We start from the raw sequence: 24,107 nt of genomic DNA, 5'->3' as shown, positions 1-24,107 counted from the left end.
GACCTGTGACGCGTCTCCACTGATTAACAATTATAAGAATTTGAGAACAAACCTGAACAGGCTGTTCCAGAAAGCTCATCTTACGCTGCTGTTAGTTGTCAGTTTGGACTGGTCACGTCCCTCTGTGTGTGTGTGTGTGCGCGCGCGTGTGGGTGGGGCTGATAAGAGCTCAGCGCTGACAAACAAAGAGGTTACACAAAGTTTAGAGGGTCTGAAAGCAGCGGAGGCTCACACGTCCGTGTGTGTGTTCAGTGGGTGTGTATTCGCGCGTGTATCACTGTGTGTGTGGTGAGTGGGAGGACTTTGTGTGACTCTCAGCAGGAAACGTGTAAATCCTCCGGCACTCTCCGCTCGGTGCTCCTCGGTTTCGGTGGTTTTTCAGTTATTAGTTGTTCTTGTTGTTTTTTACTCGTTTTTTGGGACCGAACTTCTGAGATGGAGACTCAGGTAAGATAATCGAACTCCCCGGCTGGTCGATCAGAGCGATCGGCTGAGACGGGCTCGGCGGGCGGAGCGCAGGACTGCTGGGTGTGATCGGGCGCCCAGAGCTGCGCGATGAAGCTGCTGGAGAGAGAAATGATCAAGTTTATGAGGATGTGTGAGACAGAGATGAAGGAAACGGGTCGAATCAAACGGGAACACTGATTTACTTCCAGGTGCGAGAGGTGCAGATTCTCTCCTCTGTCCGGTGTTTGCGTCTCCGTAGAGTTTATTTCTCTGAAAGTAATACAGTAAAAGTAATATTTATGAGAATAGCCCAGGTTAGAACTATAATACCTTAAAGGCTAATTAATGTTCCATCAGTGTGACTGATTATTTTCTATAAATAAGCTTAAAGGCGCTTTAATGAAAGCAGCGCAGTGAAACGTGAAATAATGAGGCCGGCGACCTGAAAATGAAAGCAGCTGCTGCATGCAGATAAAGGACAGCAGTTACTGGAAGCCGAAGCTCTGAAATTCTAGTCAAACTTTTCTTTCCTGGCTCAATTTGAATAAAATAAATGTGGGTTGATGGTATCAGCAAACCTTCCCCATTTGGTTTAGTTTTAAACAGACTGTACGTAAAAGATGGCATTGGGCTTTTGGCTCTTCCTGTTGAGTACGTGATGTTTGCCTTTGGGGTTCTGGGGACAGACCTGACCATAGAGCGCTGAGTTATCAGCTAAATGTAGCGAGCTTGGTTCAGCAGCTGCTTTCATAAACTGTACAGGTGCAAAACATGAGCACAGGTACGTGCTGACTGGCTGCTGAAATTTCATTCATCAGAATGGAGCTCAGACTTCAGTCTGTTGTTACACCTAACCACACAGCAGCCATGTTGTTGGTCAGATAACCACATTAGAGATGCTCCAAAACACGGCCCACAGGTCCAGTGAAGCCGAACAGACGGCTGTGTGGACTCCTGTCAGCCAAAGAAGCCACGCCCCTAACTTAGAGCCTCAACAAGTCAATTCACCCAATAAATAAGTTCTTATTTCTTTTTATTCATCTGTGATGAAGGAGGAAATCAGCTACAGAGACTAAAACTGTTTTGTTTCAGCTCTAAAGTTTAACCTTGACTGACTCTTCTTTGGAGCCAGCAGAGCTTTGGTACTTTTGCTCTGACCTCTGGTGCTGCAGCCGGGCTTTGGCCTGGATTTGACTTTGCTCATCCACGCCCCGTCTGCAGTGGCGTTATGCCCTAAGAGTGGGGCTTTCCCACACTGCGTTGGCGTTATTCATTTTCAAGCTGATATCATTTGTACAGTTAGTTTTATGTCTACTGTTTTTCTGCACACAGTATACAGCAGTTCCTGCAAAATAAAATGGATGGAAGGAAATCCATTACAAGCTGTAAATCCGCCTGAATGAAGCTGTAGTTGGTGCATTTGGCCTCTGGGAGGCAGTGTTGCATTCAGCTTCTACTTTGGACCAAACGCTGATGCAGATTTGAGCTCAGGTTAAACTGACTGAGAATGCAAAAATACAGGTGGAGCCGACAGCAGACCCTTTAAGTGCTCGTCTGCTTCAGCTACACCCACCATGCACAAGCAGCTCACATGAACTGGGTGAAGGAGGCTGGACAATCGCATGAAGTGGGTTTTCAGAGGATCTCTGGACTGAGCTGAAGCAGTTTGGACCCTCTGAGTAAAAACACATAAAAGCTGGTTGACACGTTCTGAGTCTCGGCTCGTGTTCAGTCATCTTTTCTCTTTAATTCGCCTGTTAAAGCAGGAGAAATAGTTTTTCTGGTTTGGGATCAGGCAGACTTCTGCAGCCGCCGCCCTCTTTCACAACAGCAGCTGAGCCCTCAGAGGGCCGCTCGGTCTGATCTCATTCAGCTGTTTAACACTTTCTGCTTCGGCCGAGGCAAAGCAAAGCCAAACAGCTCAAACCCAGCCCCGCACACTGCAGGAACCTCATTATGTTTCATTAGAATTTAAAGATTACTGCCCTTATTTTTGTGATCCTGCCCAATCTTAATCAGTTTCGAGCTCGGAGGAAACTTCTGATGTTAATATTTTTGTGTAGCGAACAAATAAAATCCAGGATGATTTGTCCCAGTGTGAAACTTAATATTGTTACTGAAGAGCGTAAATCAAAAGATTTGGTGCAGAAATCGAAGCTTGTGTCAGTTTATGGGTTTATTTTTGTCCACTAAAGAGTAACGACTGATCTCTCACTCAGGAGTAAATGATTAATGCTTCATAACAACTGCAATATGAACATTGGACATTTCAAATCAAATCGAGCACCTTATCAGTCCAGATTGTGATTGGCTGACAGATCCTCGTCCTGTTAGTGACGGGGTGAGGCGCATATGAGTAACAGCAGAGATCCAGTGTTGACACAATGAGTCTGTACAGAGAGGGTGGAATAAAACCCCGGTGCTTGTGAGGAAACACGCTGTGGCTGGGTCGTCCTGTTTCTTTAAACGTGTGCAGAGACCTCGCTGCCTCTGTTCTTTAGCACTGCTGGATTTATCACACGAAACATCATCCCGCTCAGATTGGAGACGCTGATCTGTGATGCTAGAAATTCTTCAGATTCCAGCTTTGTGTGTCATTTAGCTGCACCCTGTAGTTACCCAGGAAAAGAGATATCTTTCTAATCTCCTGCATGTTTTAGTCCATTTGACAGTACTAGTGTACTTGTAGCTGTAATTTACACACGTTCCTTAAATGCATCAGATGCTGCAGTCACAGAGGGTGAGTATCAGGACAGATTCTGGCTGTTAAGCCTCAGTTTTAGGGTTAAAGTCAGAGTTTGGGTCAGTGTGGGGGTTGTGGGCGTAAGAAGTCAGTGGAGGTCGTCACAAAGAGCCCTTCCCCGCACACTGAGTGGAGCAGGCACTGCTAACAGATGCAAACTTAAAACCTAAAGCAGGAAAACCCCTGAGTGCCCAGAAACATACCTGCCATGTTTGATGTGCGCTGGATAAAGGCTTGGTGAAACAGAATGTGTCATGGAGGGAACAGGAAACCAGTTTATTTAACAGACCAGCGACCCAAAGTCCCAATCAACACGTTTAAGGAAACGTCACAGTTATATATGCACAGACAACTGAGGGATGAGATCCAGGTGAAGAGGAAGGACAGGTGAAGGGCGTCAGAGTGGAGCGGTAGAGCAATTGTTCTTTATCTGTTTTATATCTGTAAGCTGTCGCTAACATCGGGGATGAAGCCCACCTGTAAAATTACAGCAGGATGAACTGTGTGTGGAAATGTTCGTATCTGCTGCTGACTTTCTTCTTTGGCTCTCGGAGGAGGCGGACGCACTTTTTCTCCTCTCCCTCATCTTCCCTGCTTATGTCCTTGTCTAGTCTCGTGTTTTTTGTATTCCTTTTCCCTGGAACACTCTCTCACAGTCTGTTTCTAAAACATAAAGAGGAATTATGGATTTGATCAACTGGTCCCTAAATGCAACTGACACCCCTTCCTCAACGAGAAGTTTGGGCTCGGGTGAGCCTGAGTGCTGAAGATATCGACCTATTCTGAACCATGGTAACAGGGTTCTGGCTGATCGGAGCTGGCTTGGTCCTGACTTATCGAAGAATTAAGAAAGTGGAACCAGCTGTTCAAACCCCCACAAGGCTGCCCGCTGGGATTGAAGCGATGGGAGAGGCGTGAGTTTCTCAAAATGGGCTCATTGAGTGCAGCACGGATAAGATCTTGGAGAGGCTACGGCTGCTGTGAACACTCAGAATAAGATCTCTGACTGCAGACTGGATACATCTCAGAAGGGCTCGCTCGGAATAACATCTCTGGGCACAAATTGGATGACATCTCAGGGAGGCACACTGCCGTGAGTTCTCAGAATCGGCTCCTTGAGCACAAGAAATGACAACATCACAGAACGCAAGTATGGTGAAGCTCGCGGCTCTCCAACGGGAGATTGAGAGACCGGTGTTGGACTGTAGAACTGCTTTGAAATTCATATGAGCTGTTCGCACTAAAGTAAAAAATACCATCACTTCATGCGGATACCCCTTTGGCACCAGCTGCAAGGCCGGAGCCGAACAACTCCCTGGTGACGACTGTGTTGAGTCTGTTCCTTCCCATCCCATGCAAGGCCACCTGGGTTGGCTGGAAGACTGTTTACTTAGCCTGGCAGGACGAAGGACACTGTCTCAGCTGAACTATGGACACGCACACACAGACATATACTGATAAGCACTCACCGACGCATCATCCTCCCTACCCCGGATCCAACGCCACCTCCAACGCTTACCTCCCCTCTGATGTGGACATCGGGTCAGCTGGAGGCGCAGTCGAAGATTGTAGCGGTCCCAGATCAGATGTACACACTGGAACTCTTCCCCATGTTGCTGTCTGTGTTTATTGTGCTGTGGTGTGTTGATATCTGTGCATTCCTGTATTATCCTTCTGTGTTACACATTTCAATGTTTTTTTCCTGCTACCTGGCCTGACCTGTCTCCCCAATGTGATGTTTCTGTATTATATGTACGGTCGGCAAGGTCTGTCATCTCGGTTGTGGGCAAAAGACCTGCAACTGACAAATAAAGGCTATCTCATCAATAAGTAAAGTTCAAATCATCAGGATCACAAACACTGGACCAACACAGAGCAGACAGACATGAGAGGCTTCTTTATTATTACAAAGATGGTTTCATGCAGTTTGGTTGTTGTTACATTCAATAAAGTGTAAAAGTGTTCATGTTTGACATGAGATGGTCAAACACACGTTTATCATCGGTATTCGTCTTCACTCAATTTTCTCTCAGGAACAGATTTCAAGATGTTGTCTTGATATCCTGACATTTTTCACGATGATTAAAATCAGCGATCAGCAGCTCTCACTGATTTTTACGTTTGGGAACAAAGTTTCCAGGAATATGAAACAATGTGACTCTGGTTCAGACGTAATCTTTGCCTTTTTATTAAGAAAGAAAGGTTAATTAAAAATTGTTGGTCAAGAGCTTTTGTCAGTCTCTCACTGATTATTGATTCCTGATGATTAATAACAGTATTGCTAACAGCAGCTGTTTTGCTCCTGTTTCAGTACTCAGAGCTGGAGTTGGCCCTCAACACGTTGGTCACCGAGTTTCACAAAGCTGCAGACAACGGACCGACCATGAACACCACCCAGTTCCAGTCCATGATCTCCAGTCAGATGCCGGCAATTGCCAAGGTACTGATGACATCACAGCTCGTCTTCCAATCACAAATCATTTAACTCGGTCTCCAAACAAAGGCTGTTTAACCAAGTAAGCAGACTGCAGGAGAACATGCGTCTGTTCCTCGTTAATTAAGCGTGGGGGCTGGAATAATATGCGTCCTCGGTGACGTCTGACGTGTTCGGGAATGCTCACTGCAGATCAGAGACGTTATGACGGAGACACAGTCCTCAGAAAGTCCTGAAGGGAAATCTGCACAGATGGTAGAAGTTGAAGTGTTTTTGTTGTGCTTTGGGTTTAAAACCTTATTTGGAACAAAGTCAGCAAAACTCAGATTTTTCTGTCACTTATTTATCCATCCCAGTCCACGCTGAGGGCTTCAACTGAGAAACAGACTTTGTTTTTATACTCCCAATCAAATCATTCCTAAAATAAAAAATCCTTCATGTCTACAACCGAACTAGATTTCACACTGATCCTCCAACATGCTTTTATTAGAAATGACCAGCGTTGGTCAAGTTACTTGTAAAAAGTAATCAGTTACTAATTACTTCCCCCCAAAAGTAATCCCATTACTTTACTGATTAGTTATTTTCAAAAGTAATTTCTTAGTTACTTTTTAAAAACATGATTCACAACCTGAAGAGGTGATAAAGCGATAGCTCTTTCAGCCCAATTCTACTTTTTCTGCATAATCCATCATACAAAATGTAATCAAATGGAAAAGTCTCTTTTTAAAACTTGTTTTATTAGTTTTAATCTTTTAACTTTATGCATCAAGCAAAGATTTAATTATATGCAACATTCACTGACTTGAATAAATTAGTTTAACATTTAAACCTATTTTCTGCACATTCCAGCACATAAAATAAAATATTTTTTGTGTTTACACTCAGTCTTTCAAATAGATGCAAGTAAAACGCAGCAGAAAATAAATAAAGTCAAAGACTCAGCGGTCCTTTTGCTCTATTTTCACCTGTAAAGCAGGAGTGGGGCAGGCGGAGGTTTACCCTGGTGCAGGTGTGCCGCGGTCAGTGGAAGAATCCGCGAGTGTCTCTGTGAGTTTCCCATTACGTCGTAGCTACTCTGTGCTTGTTGGAAGTTTAGGGGTTTTTTTCGCTGTAAAAAGAAGTTTTCTTCCCACGCACAGCGGACACTAATGTTTTTGTCACTTTTTATGGAATCAAACTCAAAGTAAGGTCAGTACTTCCACGCTTTAAACGCTGCACGCTCATACTCTCTCTGCACTCGATATGTGATCCATTGTTGATCTGCACACAGCTGTTGTCACGAACGTCGCACTCGCTTACGTCACTGTCATGAGACATTCTCGCAAAAAATAAATAAATAAATCATGGTTTTAGTAACGCAGTAACGCAGCGTTCCGACGGGAAAGTAACGGTAATCTAATTACCGTTTTTGCAATAGTAATCCATTACTTTACTCGTTACTTGAAAAAAGCAATCGAATTACAGTAACGCGTTACTGCCCATCTCTGGAAATGACAAAGCAACTGATTCCTTTAGCTTAAAGTTTGATGATATTTCTGAAAGTTGTCGTAAAGAATTCTGCTTTTTGTTGCATCACCTGGAAACCAACTGTAAATGCAGTCATCTGCACAGCAGAGGGCGCCGCAGAGGTGATTTAATTCTGGGCTTCTCTTCAGCGAACTGCCATCAGTCGGCAGAACGTCCCACGTTAGGTAACAATCAGACTAATCGAGTCTTTGTGCACTGACAGCTCAACGTTGTTTTTAAAGTCTTAAAACAAGCTTAAAACACACTTTGCATGAAAAGAAAGGAAAAAGTGATTAGAGTCAGTATTATGTTAAAAATATTGAATTAACATTACAGCTGGGATAGGCTCCAGCCCCCCCACAACCCTGAAAAGGATAATGGGAAGAGGATGGATGGATGGATGCTTAAGCATACAAGAGAAGCAAAAAATATGAAATAAAACTCTTTCATGCTAACAGTAATGAAGCAGGTCACATCCTCCTCTCTGTTATTCTGGACCAGAGTTGGTGGAGTGCTTTGTGCCTGAGATCACGCTCCCCTGAGTTTCCACTAAGTGTTTCCAGCAGTGCTGACTGACTTGCTGTTTCCTGCCTGCAGACGGTGGAGAATGAAGAAGGCCTGGGTAAGGTCCTGGAGCAGATGGGTGTGCAGAGCGGCCAGAACATCTCCTTCGACAACTTCTGGAAGCTGATCAACAACCAGGCCCTTCAGCTGTTCGGCACCATGCACAAAGAGAAAGGCACCAAGTGCACCTGCCTGCTGCAGTGAGCTCTGAAGCCAAAACGCCACCACACCTGAGCCCAGAAACACCACACCTGCCGGGTTTCTCTGTGCAGACCACAGGGGGGCGCTGCAGGGTAACAGTGGGACATGAAGACACAAAAGAAGAAGAGTTTTATTGGTGATATTCAAACTTTGTTTGCATTAAAGACGAGTTATAACCTGCAGTCTGTTTCAAACCCATCGAATATACGGAGGACCAAAGGTGACTTGTTGAAAAACAAACAGGCCAAATGAATAAACACATTTGTAAATGACAACATGTGTTTAGAAATAAATATAATTTAAACTTTCATAAATGAAAACGATTTACAGAGCTAAGACGTTCTTGACCAAATACATCGCAAAATATATGTAACACTGAAAAGTAACAAATGAGTAATAATATGTCCACAAAATACTCAAATAGTAAATTTATTTATCAATAATAATACTAAAATAACACAACATGAAATAGGGAAAATGGATAAAAGGAGAATTATAGTCACTGTTCTGCTTGTATGGAAGTTGAAGTCTGACTCAAACTGATCTCGAATCATAAAAATACTGAAATAATATTTAAGGTTCTCTAAAGTTAATACATGAATTTAAAATGATGAACACAGACCATGAAAAAGTATTTAAAAGGAATTAAATTGTGTATTTTTTCGTTTGTATTTCAAAGTGTTTTATATGAGTCGTTTTTATCAGCTGTATTACTTTATTTTCATGAAGTCAGCTTTGGTCCTCCGTAGCTGAAGTCGAGCAGAGGGAAAGGTCACCGACATGACTGCACTCTAACAAAAACATGGAACAAGGATGTTTTTAGCTAATCAATGTCTTTTTTAATGTAATCCTGGAGTTAACACAATCCTATAAATTACTTCTCAGTTAGACTTCATCTCTTAGCTGAAACTGTGATGTTTTGTTTTTAACATCATTTATATTCACTCTGAATATTACTAACATGTTTTTATTGACTGTAAACCATCTGATCATCTCAATGTTAATAAACCTGTGACTGCTTTTAGTATAACAAACCTACTGCGGTGTGCCGACTGAATTATTTTTATAAGAATAATTATTTGTGAGAAAATCAACGTTGGTGTGTATCGGCTCACTGAGTGGACAGGAAGGATGGGCCTACATCCTCAGTGGTGGAGCGGTTGGAGTTTGCTGAGCTCTATAGGTGGACACGTCCTTTGTGGACACAGCGGGCAGAGGATGACTTATTGCAAAAAAAAAAAAAAAAAAATTGGCTAAATGAACAAAAATGGTGAAAGATGCTTTTATTCATTTATATACATATTTATTTGTAGTCCACATGCATTGACCAATCACGTCTTTGGTTGCATGTAGTTACAGTCCTGTTCTTCTTTTTGTTCACATGTAAACAAAACTGTAAACACACTGATACCCACTGCTATGGCGGCCAAGTCACAAATAGGCTGTAAAAAAAGAATGGACGTTGGCGCATCTGAACGTGAAGCTTTGAATCTGCATTCTTTCTACAGGCCAGCAGGGGGCAGCTGGTCTGGTTGGAAGAAATCTGACTGTATAGAAGTGCAGTCTCTAATTTCAGGTCTTACTGAATGCAACAAAACAAACAATCTTCTGTACATTTCCACACAGTATATTAGAGTCTGTAAACAAGCCACAGTTACCAGGATGCACACTACATCGTCTTTATTCTTGTAGTGCAATGTGAAGGTTTGGCCAGCAGATGGCGCCATGCAATCAGTAACTAATTACTGATTAGTTCCCCCCAAAAGTAATCCTGTTACTTTACTGATACTTATTTTCAAAAGTAATTAGTTTTTTAGTTACAACCTGAAGAGGTGATAAAGCGATAGATCTTTCAGCCCAATTCTACTTTTTCTGCATAATCCATCATACAAAATGTAATCAAATGGTTTTTAAAACTAGTTTTATTTATTTATTACTCATCTAACTTTATGCATCAAGCAAACATTAAATTATATACAACATTCTCTGACTGGAAGAAATTTGTTTAACATTTAAACCTATTTTCTGCACATAAAATAAAATATTCTTTTGTGTTTACACTCAGTCTTTCAAATAGACTCAGTGGTCCTGTTGATCTATTTTCACCTGTTTAGCAGGAGTGGGGCAGGCGAGTTGCAGCAGTCATGTCAGTTGAAGAATCTGCGAGTTTCTCTGTGAGTTTCCCATTACATCGTAGCTACTCGGTGCTTGCTCGGACGTTTGGGGGTTTTTTCGCTGTAAAAAGAAGTTTTCTTCCCACGCACAGCGGACACTAATGTTTTTGTCACTTTTTATGGAATCAAATTCAAAGTAAGGTCAGTACTTCCACACTTTAAACGCTGCACGCTCATACTCTCTCTGCACTGATATATGATCCATTGTTGATCTGCACACAGCTGTTGTCACGAACGTCGCACTCGCTTGCGTCACTGTCGTGAGACATTCTCGCAAAAAAAAAAAAAGTATTCATTTCATTCTCATGAAAGCCCCTCCCACGGTAAAAGAGAAAATAACAAACAATACAATTATTCAAAACACATGATCATTATGAAAAGGAAAAATAAAGACTGTTATTTTATAAAAACAGTCTTAATTCGGGTCCAAACCCAGCCAAGAGTCAGAGCCAGACTCCAGATCTCAGAGTCTCAATCACAATTGTTGTAACGCGAGATTCTCAGGTCTGAGAAATAAGAAAGACATATTTGCTCACCTTCGAAGAACCTCCAGAGTGGAAGCCAGCTCAGATAATGGATGTTAAAGTTGTAGTAGCTCCCGAACACGATGCACAGTGCAGAAATGAATGAGGATATGTTTGTGCTGACAAGGTTCCGATCAAGACTCAGCATGTATCATCTTAAGGAATAGCAGGACTGACCTGAGAACAAATTATTTAACAGGTTATATTAATAAGCACTGCAGTACATGAGATTCTATAAACAGTGCAATTAAAAAGAGAGAGAGAGCTATGAAACAGACTTACCAAAGACAATAATCGTGGGTGTCAGAGACACTTGCTCCAGTTGCACCTCATCTGCCAGACATGCATCTTCTACATGGAAAAGCATGGACTCCTTCTCTTCAAAGTAGCTGAGCAGAAGCAGGACCACCTCTTTCACATCATCTGAGCAGCCACTCTGCCGTCCCCGTATCCTCTGAAGTCTTGCATCAGTCTGAAGGAACGTCTTGCTTTTGCTGACACCAACTGTGGTCATGTAGTCCAGAAGACCTTTTCCCCTTCAAATCCAAGTAATCTGTATTATAGAGGCAGGAATTAGCAGCTGTCCTTGCAGTTTAAGGTAAAAGAGACACATATTTCTGAGATAAGACTGACTATCATTCTCTGGCGTATCAGTGGCTGAATTAGCAGATGACATGGTTTTATGTGAGTTTTCTTAATAATCTGTACTGTAATTTGGGGGCTGAGGGTGAGATTGTACATGTCATTAATACCATCTGGGGAACATGCTTTATGCTTCCTACACTTTCTTCTTTTTTGTAAACACATGCAACCAGTCTATAATACTGGACTCATTTTTCTACAAAGGTTTGAACTTTGAGAGAGTTTAAACAAGAGAGAAAAGTGTGGAAATGTTCATGTCTGTCTGAGAAAAGTGTGTAGTGAGGGGTTTTACAGCCTTAAAACATCTATAATAACTGTAAAAAAATAAAGCTGGCTACTTCAGATTTCAGCTATGGCGGGTTATTTTTAGAACGTAACTCCCGCCATAAATGAAGGACCACTGTACACTAGGGCTGCTCGATTATGGCAAAAATGATAATCACGATTATTTTCACTGAAATTGAGATCTCGATTATTTGACGATATTTATTTAACCCTTACGACCTACTATAGAACCAAGTCCGCCAGAGCTTATATTATTATTATTATTTTATTTTTTTTTTTTTACATGCTGTAGTGCCATTTGTGGGAGCATTTCAAGTTGCTATACATCAATACAACTGTTATAGCCCATATTGTAATAATATGTATGCATTAAGTCCATAGTAATTACATTAATTGCAAAAAAGTGCAATAAACTACAAAAAAATTGAAAATCGTTTTTGGTTTTTTTACATATATTTCTACTTGGAGAAATTTAAGAGGTTTATCCCTCAAAACTTGAAATACAAAAAAAGTTGCAAAAAATAGTTTACAACAGCAGGAAATTTATTTTGAGTGTCTTCATAGTTTTATTTTGGAGATACACCAATTTTTATATACTGCAGGAAAAATGAAAAAACAATCCTATGATGCAAATTTGCAAAGAAAACAGCAGGTGCATCAAAATAAACCATTTCCAGCTGTACAATTCGAGTTCTAAGCATCACAGAAACTATTCAGAAAAGTATAGAGTCAAACATGACTTATAAAAACACCAGTATAGGCAATTAAGGCCTACAAGTAAAAAACTACATTTCCGCGAAAATGACGTCACTTCCGGTTTCGGGCAGGAAATGGCGCACATGCGATAGTTCGCGACTTCCAGTGTTGCCAACTTTGTCGCTATATTTAGCAAGTTTTCAGACCCGCTACAAAAAAGACGTGAAAGCCCTTATTGCTTTTACTCTCAACAAGCAGCGGGTGCTGTAACACAGTCAGTTCTTCTTTTACTCTTATGCTGTTTTGTGGATCACAAGGTTTAAAACTACTTATAAACACACACACAAAGTAACTCCACCAGAGCGCCTATTTCGGGTCACTTTTGCCGGTCCAAGCCCGGGTAAAGGAGCAGGGTTGGAATTGTGACATTTAAAAAAAACAATAATTGCTAAAAGAAATTTAATTTGTAGTTCTAAATAAATTCTAAATGCATTTAGGACGTTTTTTACTCACTTTATGTCTCTTCCACGATGTTATTTCTCTCTCCAACAACATAGGTTACAATTAGATTAGCATGACCTATTATGCAAATTTGGTGATGACGTCATTTAGCGACTTCTAGGGACTTTTAGGACAACCAATAGCGATTTTCCTTACTGAGGAGCTGGCAACACTGCTGACTCTGTTTCACTGTGGGAAGTGTTATGAACAGCTGATCGGATCACAAAGCGTGTTTCTGGAATATTATGTTTTTGTTCCTGCAAGCGCTTTTTATGCAATTTTTGCAAAGCTTTATGTGGAAGGAAACACACACAGGTAGTGCACTCGATCTAAAAAAATGATAACCGATAACCGAGAAAAGCTTAAAGTAGACTTTACAGAGAGCTTACTTGGTACTGTTTATTGCCAAAACCTCCAGACGAGGCGAAATCCTGGGGAGGAAACAAAACTTCTTACAGTCACCAGAAATAATCCAACGGCTCCAGCAGGCAGGGGCAGAATTACAGACTCTCCAAAAACGTCAATACTCGGACACTAGTCTTCTGTCAGGTAGCTCCTAAAGAACACTTCTGAAGAATGCAGCTGATGAGTAACAGGTGTGCCAGGTTCAGTGACTCACTGCCCCGCCTACCTATACAAAAAGGGAGGCACCAAAAACACATACAGACAAGAACACCATATAACCAGAACCCAGCTCCTAGAATAGAATAGCCTTTATTGTCATTGTACAGAGTACAACGAAATTGGAGTGCCACTCCCTTGGTGCAAGTTTCAATGATAAATATAAATGTAAAATATAAAAAGTACAAAAAAAAAACAATCGTAAGTACTCAAACAATAGTATGTACAATATATACAGGATAGCAGCATTAATATGATGACAGTATGAATAGCAGCATAATATAATGACAGTGACGGTATGGAATAGGTTCAGTTGTTTTTGTGCTTATTTACTACGGTGATAGCTCTGGGAAAGAAGCTATCCCTGAATCTGTCTGTCCTGGTTTTATGTGACCTGTACCGTCGGCCTGACGGTAATAGTTCAAACAGTTGGTTGCTGGGGTGAGAGTGGTCCTTGATGATATTGCCAGCTCTGCTGAGGTACCGAGAGTTTGCAGTGACCTCCAGGCTGGGCAGAGAGCAGCCAGTGATCTTCTGGGCTGTGTTGATGACCCTCTGCAGTACTTTCCTGTCCGCAGCTGAGCACCCTGCATACCATGTTGTTATGCCGTACGTTAGGATGCTCTCTATGGTGGCTCTGTAAAATGTCACCAGCAGCCTCTCCTCCAGGTTGTTCCTCCTGAGCACTCTCAGAAAGTGGAGACGCTGCTGGGCCTTTTTAACCACCGCCGTGGTATTTGCAGTCCAGGAGAGGTCATCAGATATCTGCACGCCCAGAAACCTCATGGAGTGTACCCTCTCCACACAGCTCCCGTGAATGTAAAGTGGGGCCGGGTCTGCTCTGCCCTTCCTGAAGTCCAAGATAAGTTCTTTAGTTTTCGTGGTGTTCAGTTGGAGGTTGTTAACTGAACACCACTCAGTCAGTCTGTTGACCTCATCTCTGTAGTCCGACTCATCCCCCCTTGAGATGAGTCCAACCACTGTGGTGTCATCCGCGAACTTTATGATGGTGTTTGAGAGATGGGTAGGGGAGCAGTCGGAGAGTGTAAACAGGAGACAGTTTCTGGACCAGGATCTCTGGGATGATATGATTGAATGCTGAGCTGAAGTCCAGAAAGAGCATTCTCACATAGCTTCCTCGGTGCTCCAGGTGACTCAGTGCAGTGTGGAGTGCTATGGTGATAGCGTCCTCGGTGGAACGATTTGTCCTGTAGGCAAATTGGTGGGGGTCCAGAGTGGGAGGCAGACCGGCCCTGATGTGCTGACAGACCAGTCTCTCAAAGCACTTCATCACTACAGGCGTAAGTGCAACAGGCCTGTAGTCATTTGGGCTGGCCACAGCTGTCTTCTTGGCGATGGGGATGATGGTGGAGGTGGAGGCACTCAGTGCAGGCTACAGTAGCCTACAGCTCTGTGGAGAGGAGGCACCATAGACATCCTATGGAAGGCACCGTTAGGTTGTTTAGCCTGTGATATGATACATTGCTGACCTAACCCAAAAACAGTAGTCTAGTCTAAGTATCACATTAAAATTAAAAGAAACATAAAGAATATCAGGATTATGACTGAACAGAAGTTTTACTTAGGCTATCGATAAATAATTTCTTATAGGTTACTGTACAATAGGCTGCAAATAAGCCTGAATAATTAAAAAATGTCATTATAATTGCATATTTTTGTATAGCATAAAAATAGAGAAGTAACCTCTCAAGTTCACAATGGCATTTTCTGTGAATACATTTTTATTAGCCGTATACCTGAATTTGCATAATTTCATGAATCATGTTTAAAGTAGGTCCGTTACAGGCCTACGGTATAAACTTGTAAAGTGACTTACATATAATTCGTGTATTTTAAAAACAACTGACTAAAACTATAGTTTTTACAATATTTGCATGTCAAATTAACATAATTGTTTTGTTAGAATATTAAAGTATTTCACTGTTTTTGTTCCCAATATTTGTAGTTTTAACAAATAAATTTGATTATAATCACACATTGATGTTGTAAATGTAACAAAAACATTCTGTTTAATAGTTTACAAAAATTCACTGTGATTGAGACAGACCTCTCTGCATTGAATCATATCTGTTATTAACCTCTGTCTCTCTTCCACAGCATGTCTTTATCCTGTCTTCCTTCTCTCACCCCAACCAATCACAGCAGATGGCCCCGCCCCTCCCTGAGCCTGGTTCTGCCGGAGGTTTCTTCCTGTTAAAAGGGAGTTTTTCCTTCCCACTGTCGCCAAAGTGCTGCTCATAGGGGCTCATATGATTGTTGGGTTTTTCTCTGTATGTATGAAGCGCCTTGAGGCGACTTATGTTGTGATTTGGCGCTATATAAATAAAATTGAATTGAATTGAAACAGGAAAAATATGTTTTGGGGTTTACTATACATTTCTGTAGGGATTTTACATGGTTTATATGTCACTGCCATTTTTTACAGTGCAGAATCTGTAAACACATCAGCCACGTCCATGTCAGGGCAGCGACTGCTGGAAACTCATTTTATAGATGAGCTTTAATCTGTTTCCTGTTGTTTTTGGCTTTTGTTCCTCTAATGTGTGTGTGTGTGTGTGTGTGTGTGTGTGTGTGTGTGTGTGTGTGCAGCAGTGAATGCACCGCTGTGTGGACAGGTACTCTGGTCTTGATGTGGAGTTTTATCAGACTGTGAAACACTTTGTGTTTTAAAACAGAAAATATTTGATCTGAATTTATTTTGAAAATCACCGTCACACAGCCGTCTCGTCGCTTTCACAGATTTTTCTGTGAACAGATGAGCAGCAGAAGTTTTCAGCATTTTACATTCAGATGTTTCACAAACTGTTGGATTGTCTGTCTGGGATTTCATAGCCAGTCATGTGACTGCTGTCCCGCCAATCAGCTTCACTGTATGTGAGACTCTTATTGTTTAGCATTAAACTTCATGTTGTCTCAGCCTTTATGATGTGTGTTACTGCATCAAATTCAAAATAAGAGCATAAAAATGAAGCAACTGAAAGTTCTGACAGGACAATAAAATATCAATAGACTTTATTGAATAGAGTTTACAATGAAGATGGATGCAGAGCCATGACTGTAGTTTACAGAATCAAACAGCAGCAGAGACATTTCTGAGACAGAAAAATGTATATTTAATATGATAATAGAGAGCATAAATGCGCGATTCACTGACATATATGGCATATCTACTGTTATATTGCTGGGTGCTCATTTGAACTATAAAGTATGAAGTCAAAAAGCTCAGACATCAGGCTGCTCTGAACACTCAGTTTCACCTTTTTCTCCTCTTGAACTTTCATATGTAGAGACAGGATATCATGAACATTTATATCTGAGACACAGAAGGTCCGCCCACCCGCTCACCTGCAAACTTTAGCTTCACCAATCAGAAGAAACAAAGAGGCATAAAACAGCTCATCAGACACTCTGATCTGAGCTTAGGATAAAGAAGGATGATTTCCAACTGTCAGTCATGCAAAGCTACGCTGTTACAGTCCAGCAGTCAGAGTACAGAGATGGAAATAAGTTGAATTACACAGCAGATCATCTGAGGAACATCAGCCAATAACGTTCAGACTAAACCGCCACAGTCTTCCTTCTCACTGTAAGCGGCTGTCTCCTCCTCTCTGTGGAAAACCTTCCCATCAGGCTGCGTCCTCCACCTCAGCTTCACCTCCTCAGTGACTCCTTGCTCCACCAGCTTCTCCCTCACCTGAAACACAGTTTTCACACATTAACAGAAGCTCCTCATTAATCAGCCGTTGTTTCTGTAGTGAGCAGAAAACATTGTTGGTGCTGTTTCTGGGGGAAATGAACTAAATGAACTGGCTGGGGATGAAACTGAAGTCTGGAATTAGGCCTCATTGCCTGTCATTGGTTCACGTCGTCTCCTCACAGTAATCTGAAATTAAGTGACTTCTTCAAGTTACCAGTTAAAAAGGTTAAATAATACAAATGGATGGGATTGCATTACACGAGCCCCGTATCTCTGCAGCTGTGTGCTGTCACGTGTCCCTGAACCTGCAAAGACTCACTGCTCTCTATCATTTCACAGTAGTTATAGCGGTCTGTTCCTTGTATCGGGGCCCGTGTGACCTCTGACCTGCTGCAGGATGGATTCTTGCACTGTGGGGTCGTTCAGGTCTGCAGATCCCGCCCTCAGCTGAACCTTCACTGACCTCAAGGCTGAAGGTTTGACATCTGCAGAGAAAGAAAAGCCCGATGAGCCCAGGAGGACCAGACTGTGCAGAAACACAGAGGACAGACTCACCTCTGGAGCAGAGGAAGGGGCGTTGGTCATCACAGTTATGACTGTTGAAGGAGCCTGTTGATCTGACTATTGTGGCACAGCTTATGCTGTCATCAGGCTGCCCGGGCCCCCACGGCAGGTTGGAGGCTGTGCTCGAGTTTGACCACGTCCAGTATTTTCTGTACAGTCCAATCCAGGCTTGATAATAAGATGGCATCATAGAAGCGACCTGGCTGTTGTCCTGCGTGTTGGTGATGGTGCTCAGGTCTGTGTACCTATGTCTGCAGTAAGACTGAGCATCAGACCAGGTCATTGGGTTCTTCACCAGGATGTGTTTGTTAGTCGCAGCTGAAACAAAAGATCAGACGGATTCAAACCTGCAGCTAAAATGTTCAGTTTGTCAAACCCTGGTACCAAAGTCTGAAACACTCACCGTCATAGCAGACAAAGTAATAAGTAGCTGAGCACGGTCTTGTGAACCATGATCCAGATCCAGTTATTATCACACACTCATCAGTCCCTGGCTGTCCCGATGACCACATGTTAAACCAGGATGACTGAACTGGACCAGTTTGAGACCAGGTCCAGCCTTTGGAGAGTCCAATCCACGCCTCGGTGCTCCCCGCCCTTTTCTGGGCTTCCTGGATGAGAGCTGAGCTGTTAACGATGGCGAGGTCAATGTACTCATCTCTGCAGTATTGCTGAGCATCGTTCCAGGACTTCTGCAGGTCAACCAGGTGGAGCTGTCTGACTAACTGATCAGACTGAAGATGGCAGACCATCACGTAACCTGAGAGGACACGAGTCAGTCAGCGCGGTCACAGACTCACCTCAGCTCGACTATTTTAGTCATCAGGAGAATAAATTCTTTACATGCTACCACAACGCAAACTTTTTGTTGACATCTTTAAAGACGTGAATATATGTTAATATATGTGTCCTTCAAAGGATGTGTAACTCGTGTACTGGTTAAAAGCTGTTTTACGGTGCCTGTGGACACCTACACACTGGTTTCCTGCTCCAGGGCGAAACTCTCACATCAGCTTAAAAAGCTGCTTTAACAGTGCTAAGTTTGTTTTTCACTCTGGCCTTATTGCACATGTATTTGGACGATTTTTCCTCTTCAGTGTGCACAATGAAGGAAAACGACGTGTTAGTGGTCGAGGCTCAAAGCTGAACAACACGTGCACTAGGGCTGGGCCATATTATACCGTTCACAGTAATACCGGTACAATGTTAGGCAACAATAAGAAAATGAAATATCGTGATAAATATTTTTGGTCATATCGCCCTGCTCTAACGTGCACACGGACGTGGTAAAAGCAGTCAGGATCTTTTTCAGCGAGCTGACGGGTTTGCAGCGTTTCAGGCTTTCAGTCAGATTTCTACACAGAAAATAAAATCAAGACGTGTTTTTCTCAGCAGTGCACACAAACAGCCACGTTCATGCACTGACTCTTCCCTCCTTTCTTTCTTTACTCTTTTACTTCACTTTATACAAACTCTTACAAACTACCGACCATTAAACTGTCAATCAAACTTCTAACTGGACCCAAAGAAACCTTTAGAAGTTTAGTTGACATGACAAAGGTCTTTGGAGATTGTACGAGTGTTCCTGTGACTGCTTGAAGCTCGTTTACAGACACCTTTAAAATAATCCCTATGGAGCAGTTCACTTTGTGCTTTCTTTGATTTTCTGACATCAAAAGTTTTATTCAAACTGTAAATGAGGCGACTGAGATGAGTTCACAGACCTGAGAGCAGCAGCAGGATCAGTCCACACCTCTTCATGACTGAGAGCTGAAAAACTGTGAAGACGTCCTCATGAATCTCATCTGCAGCTGCTCGTTCATTATTAATCATAACACTTAAAGCAGCATCATGCTCAGAACTTCATGCTCTTAACATTTAATCAAATCAGAATCAGGTTACGTTCATTGTCGAGTGTCTTCATTCGCCTTACAGACAGGTCTGAACACAGCAAACATGAGAACCACATTTTTTGAGGTTTATTGTGTTTGTTGTTTCTTTGACATCACCTGAAAGGCTTTTCTTTGATGAGATACACTGATGAAGCTTCCCCTTATTCAGACGGAGGTTCTTGGTCAGCCTGAGAGCGAGAATGACGGTAACCCTGAGTAAGAAGCACGAGACTTATCAACACTAAAACAAGCAGAAATTATTTAGTTAAATTATTATTTAGAAACAACAAAAACAGGACAGTTAAAAGTTTTAACTCCAGTAAATCGATGTTTCAGCACATCATTTTTTCTCTCCTTATGTTTTTGGATTTGGTCGTCTCTGCGTCAACACGACGTCTCTGTGGTGCATTTCAGAGGAGCTAACAGTGAAACTCAAACCTGTGAGTTCCTCCTCACCCAGGCTGCACGACATGTTTCAGTTACAATGAACTTATTGAAAAATCAAAGGAAGTGAAACACTGACCACAGAGACATTAAACCCACCACCTCAGTGTGTCAGCCAGTGTCTTCATCAGCACTGCTGACCACACGTTTAAAGAAGTCGTCATTCAGTCGGCTCATTAAAACGTAAGGATGGCAGTTTGGGACAAAAACAGTCTGTGAGGGCTCCTGTTCCTGCTGGCAGGTAAGACTGACTGTGATGATGATGATCATTTGATTTGCTTCTCAAACTTTGGTTTGGAATAATTTTGGCCAAAAAGCTTCTGTTTTCCCATCAAACTGTTATTAATGAACAGATTTGATTGAGTTAAATGAGTTTTTTAATCTCTTGAATGTTTCAGATGGATCAAAAATTCTCTCTCAAGAAAATCTGAACAGTAAAGAAGTTTGAATGGTTGTGTCTGATGTTGATCTGATGACATTACCTTTGCATTCTGCATCAAAAAGTCAGAACTTTTCAAAGATCTTGTTGTTTGAACTGAAACTTTGTTTTAGTGCTTCACACCGCAGTCTGTATTTACTGACGATCCCTGGCTGCCCCAGTCTGCATGGCAAATATCCTTCGGCAAGATACTAACCCTAAGTTGCCTCTGATGCAGCCATCGGTGTATGAAAGCACTGACAAGCATAGAAAGCAGTGTTTGTGTGAATGGGTGAATGTGGCATGTTGTATAAAGCGCTATAGAAGAGTCAGTCCCTTTACCGTCCATCACTAAACTGAGTCACTGCGTTCTAATCGCTGTTTGCTCGTCTTTAGGTGCTGTGGGTCAAACTGTGATCTATCCTCTCTGGTCTACTTGTGCTGTCAGAGGATCCACTGCCACGCTCCCCTGCACCTTCACACTGACTTTCAATGAGAGTGAAGTTTCACGAGAGGCCATCAGAGTCCGCTGGTATCAGAGCCGGTGGTATCAACTCTGTCAGCTCACCAAACCATTTGGGTACGACAGTGATTCAAAAAACAACACACAACATAATTTTGCTAAATGCCCAAAGTAGCCAAGGGCATCTGGTGAGCTTTTTGCAGCATCAGCTACTACCAGATTTAAAGTGTGGGCACCACATGGGACCAAAAAAGCTCTTGAGTTTAGCTGAAGCAACCTTGCCTGAACACCTTTATTTTTTCCCTTCATGTTGGCCCCATTGTCATAGGACTGTCCTCTGCAGTCTTCAAAAGGAATGTTAAGCTCCTCTATCCGTTTTAGGATGAGAGTTGACAAATGATCTCCTGTTGATTCCTCTGCAACAATGACAGAGAGCTGTTCCTTATGACTCAGATCAGGTGTGCAATCTAAAATGATGGAGAAATACTTTGATGTTTTGATATCTTCCACAATGCATTTTATTATTCTTGAACTGATGGTGTCAATCAGTTCATTTTGGATTGTTTTTCCCAGATAACGTATGTGACTGCCTGTCATGGTCCTGGGCCATGTGGGCCCAGTATTCTTAGTTTTCATGTATTTTTGTATTTTGTTCTTTATTTAGGCCATGCTTCCTGGGTTGATCTGTTACGTTGTTCCTTATGTGTTTTCCCTTCGTGACTCTTACCCCCTGTGTGCCCCTCTGTGTATTTATGAGCCCTCGTTTCTCTTTGTGCTTTATTCTATGTTTTCCCCAGCCCGTTATGTCTGCGTTCTCCCCGTGCTCTCTCTCCTCCTGTTTGAACCTCTGTGTACTTCCTGCTTTACTTTGCCCATCTCCCATCAGTGTTACGTTCACTCCTGCCGTGTCTTGTTATGATTATCAGTGTCACCTGTGTTCCCCGTGTGCATCCACTTCCCCTGATCTTCCCTCATGTGTATTTAGTCTCTGTGTTTCGTACAGTCTGTGTCGCGTCGTCTGTGTTCCCACCCTCCATGTTTCCGTGCCCGGTCTGTTGTATTCATAGTCTTACCTCAGTTCATTCCCAGTTTAGGTTTCTGTTTAGTTATTGCTTTTGAGCTGCCCTCATTCTTGTTTGTTTCTCTTGCGTTACCAGCCACAATAAAAGGCTCGCTTTTGTTTAAAGTTTACTCCCGTGTCACTCGTGTCTGCACCTGAGTCCTCCACGCACTCTCCACACGGTCTGTCACAGCGGACCGTGACAGTACGACGCGACCATGTCGGACTCAGCGGACATTTCAGAGGAGGTAGGGGAGGAGCTGAACCGGCTCTGCCGCATTATGGATCGCATCATCGGATGCGCGGATCCAAGTGTGGTTTCCACAGGATTGGCGGCCGTGGACGCCGTTTTGTTGCGGGAGCCACGGTTGCGACAGCTCCCCCACCTCGTCGAGGCGTTTGACTCCCTGGGCCCCCTTAAGGAGGAGCTTCGTGCCCGTGCGCTGGCCCAGAGGGTCCTGAATGCCGCCTCAGCACCCACACCTCCGTCCCGTGAACGGGTGTCATCGCCGCTGCCTCATGAGCCAGAGGCTGTGAGAGGTGGGACGCTGAGGTCCACTTCCACTCAGCCATCACCTCACCGTGGATCGGCTTCCTCGTTTCCGCCACAGTCAAGCTGCACTGACCAGCACACGGAGGCGATGGAGGCCATAGATTTAGGTGACGATGAGCGTCAGCAGGTGTTGCGGGCTTATCGGGAGGAGGAGCTCCGTTGGAAGCCCTGGCTCATCCCCGAGGAGGAGTTCTCGCCAACTGCCCCGCCTCGCACCTGCCGCCCGCCCTCGCCGCCCCGATCGGACTACTCGTCCCCTGCTGTCTTTCTAGCACGGATGTGGTTGGAGGACGAGGAGCCGGTCGCCAGGGACAGTCAGGTTTTGTCCACAGCCGCTTCAAGGGGAAAGCGGCGTTCTCGCCGCCGTCGCGCGCTGCTACGTCCTGTCTCGCCCTCCACGAAGCATCCCGCGGACGCTGTGGGGGTCCTGGACGTCGATCACGTGGGGCAGCAGCACGCCGCAGACGCACAGCTAGTGGAAGAGTTCGGGAGGGAGCCGTGGCTCGCTCCTGATCGTGACGAGCGCTCTTTCCGGGGAACTCTACTGGCTCTTGGGGGTCCCCGGAGCTGCCAGGGACTTCCACCGCTCACCCCGCCCGCTTCCACGGATAGAAAGAAGCGGCACTCTCGCCGCCGGCGCTCTGAGCCTCAGCCCAAGGAGGTCCCTCTGTTATTGCCATCTGAGGCTTTGACTTCCATCAGCCATCCAGTCGTGAGTACCACTGCCTCAGTTTCTGACATTGTATCTAGCCCCATAGCCAAAGACCTTAAGTCAAAGGAGAGTGTTTCAGGGGCTGCTGTGAATAAAGACTTCTTGTCTGACTGTGACCCGGCTGATTCGGCAGGTTACAGCATCCATGAACCAGTTAACAATCCTAACAGCAATAAAGATGACTGTGTCCTCAGCGTCATGACTTCTGAACCTAAATGTTGTGCTGATGCAAACAATAACTGTATTGTTCTTGAGTTGTTTAACCCTGGTACTATGAGCAACAGTTCAAATGTTGCCGTTAATGAAGATGTGTCTGTGCCCGCCGGCACTAACCTAGCACCTAGCTCTACACAGGTTTTTAGCGCAGTACAGGACAGATCGTCTGTAAAGTGCAACGCTGTAATAACCAACCCACCGTTGTTTACAGCCACCAACCATTGTACTTCTGTGTTATGTCTTCCTACCACGTCAGAGGGGTTTACTGAGTTAACTGGTGATGAGGACGTTAAGTCCCACACAGTGAACCTGCAGTCGGTGGATTTCTCTGAAATAATGTCGGATGCTGGGAGTAAAGGTTCAGACTCGAAGTATTCTGTGTCATGTGACTTTCGAATTAATGTGTTGAAACCATCAGCGAGCAGCCCTAGTTGTGTGGGTGATCGAGAAGTAACTTCTGTTACCTCTGACAATTTAACAAATGCTACGCCACCTCATGCCAGGTTTGAAACGTTGTGTGAACAAGTTACCGGGTCTGAAGAGAGACTGCCTAGCTTTCCTCAGGGAGCGACTAGGGACTGTCTGTACTGCGCTGAGGTCTCTGGAGAGGAGGGGGCAGCAGCTGTCCAGTCCGCACCCGTCCTAGTTCTGTCCCAGACTCCTCCTATGACGGAGGTGAGTGACTGTGCTTTCTCATCTCATGAGCCTGTCATAGTGGAGTGTACT

The 24,107-nt window shown here is 43.5% G+C and overlaps 2 protein-coding genes, 1 long non-coding RNA gene and 1 pseudogene across 5 annotated transcripts in view; 2 read left to right on the top strand and 2 right to left on the bottom strand.

Annotated features, from left to right (window-relative positions):
* LOC113032854 (CD276 antigen-like) overlaps nt 1–24,107 on the top strand; it is a 233,851-nt pseudogene that overhangs the window by 178,126 nt on the left and 31,618 nt on the right. The window lies entirely within an intron of this gene.
* s100v1 (S100 calcium binding protein V1) lies at nt 69–8,936 on the top strand. The gene is made up of 3 exons (XM_080308598.1): nt 69–447; nt 5,502–5,630; nt 7,731–8,936. The coding sequence occupies exons 1-3, from the start codon at nt 436–438 to the stop codon at nt 7,899–7,901; spliced, it is 312 nt and encodes a 103-aa protein (XP_080164724.1). The 5' UTR covers nt 69–435; the 3' UTR covers nt 7,902–8,936.
* LOC113032341 (uncharacterized) lies at nt 8,414–14,364 on the bottom strand. Of its 2 annotated transcripts, XR_003273861.2 has the most exons (3): nt 13,110–14,364; nt 10,879–11,149; nt 8,414–10,773 (listed from the first exon to the last, which is right to left on the bottom strand). It is a non-coding gene; the product is annotated as an uncharacterized LOC113032341 (long non-coding RNA). The 2 variants fall into 2 exon arrangements; XR_013912343.1 differs by having other exon boundaries at nt 8,414–11,149.
* Nucleotides 16,358–19,401, bottom strand: LOC113032339 (putative C-type lectin domain family 20 member A). Its single transcript, XM_026185213.2, has 5 exons — nt 19,348–19,401; nt 18,027–18,383; nt 17,615–17,941; nt 17,447–17,544; nt 16,358–17,056 (listed from the first exon to the last, which is right to left on the bottom strand). The coding sequence occupies exons 1-5, from the start codon at nt 19,382–19,384 to the stop codon at nt 16,916–16,918; spliced, it is 960 nt and encodes a 319-aa protein (XP_026040998.2). The 5' UTR covers nt 19,385–19,401; the 3' UTR covers nt 16,358–16,915.

Source organism: Astatotilapia calliptera, chromosome 11 (genome assembly GCF_964374335.1).
Source record: "Astatotilapia calliptera chromosome 11, fAstCal68.1, whole genome shotgun sequence".
Taxonomy (NCBI): domain Eukaryota; kingdom Metazoa; phylum Chordata; class Actinopteri; order Cichliformes; family Cichlidae; genus Astatotilapia; species Astatotilapia calliptera.
Note: the sequence above shows the minus strand (reverse complement) of the source record. Positions and strands in the feature narration are given on the sequence as shown.

Coding starts and splice junctions, on each gene's coding strand:
- LOC113032339 (XM_026185213.2), bottom strand. CDS start 19,384: ATGAAGAGGTGTGGACTGATCCTGCTGCTGCTCTCAG. Junction 17,942..18,026: donor TTACTTTGTCTGCTATGACG/GTGAGTGTTTCA, acceptor CTTTTGTTTCAG/CTGCGACTAACAAACACATC. Junction 17,545..17,614: donor CCCCTTCCTCTGCTCCAGAG/GTGAGTCTGTCC, acceptor CTTTCTCTGCAG/ATGTCAAACCTTCAGCCTTG.
- s100v1 (XM_080308598.1), top strand. Junction 5,631..7,730: donor AGATGCCGGCAATTGCCAAG/GTACTGATGACA, acceptor TCCTGCCTGCAG/ACGGTGGAGAATGAAGAAGG.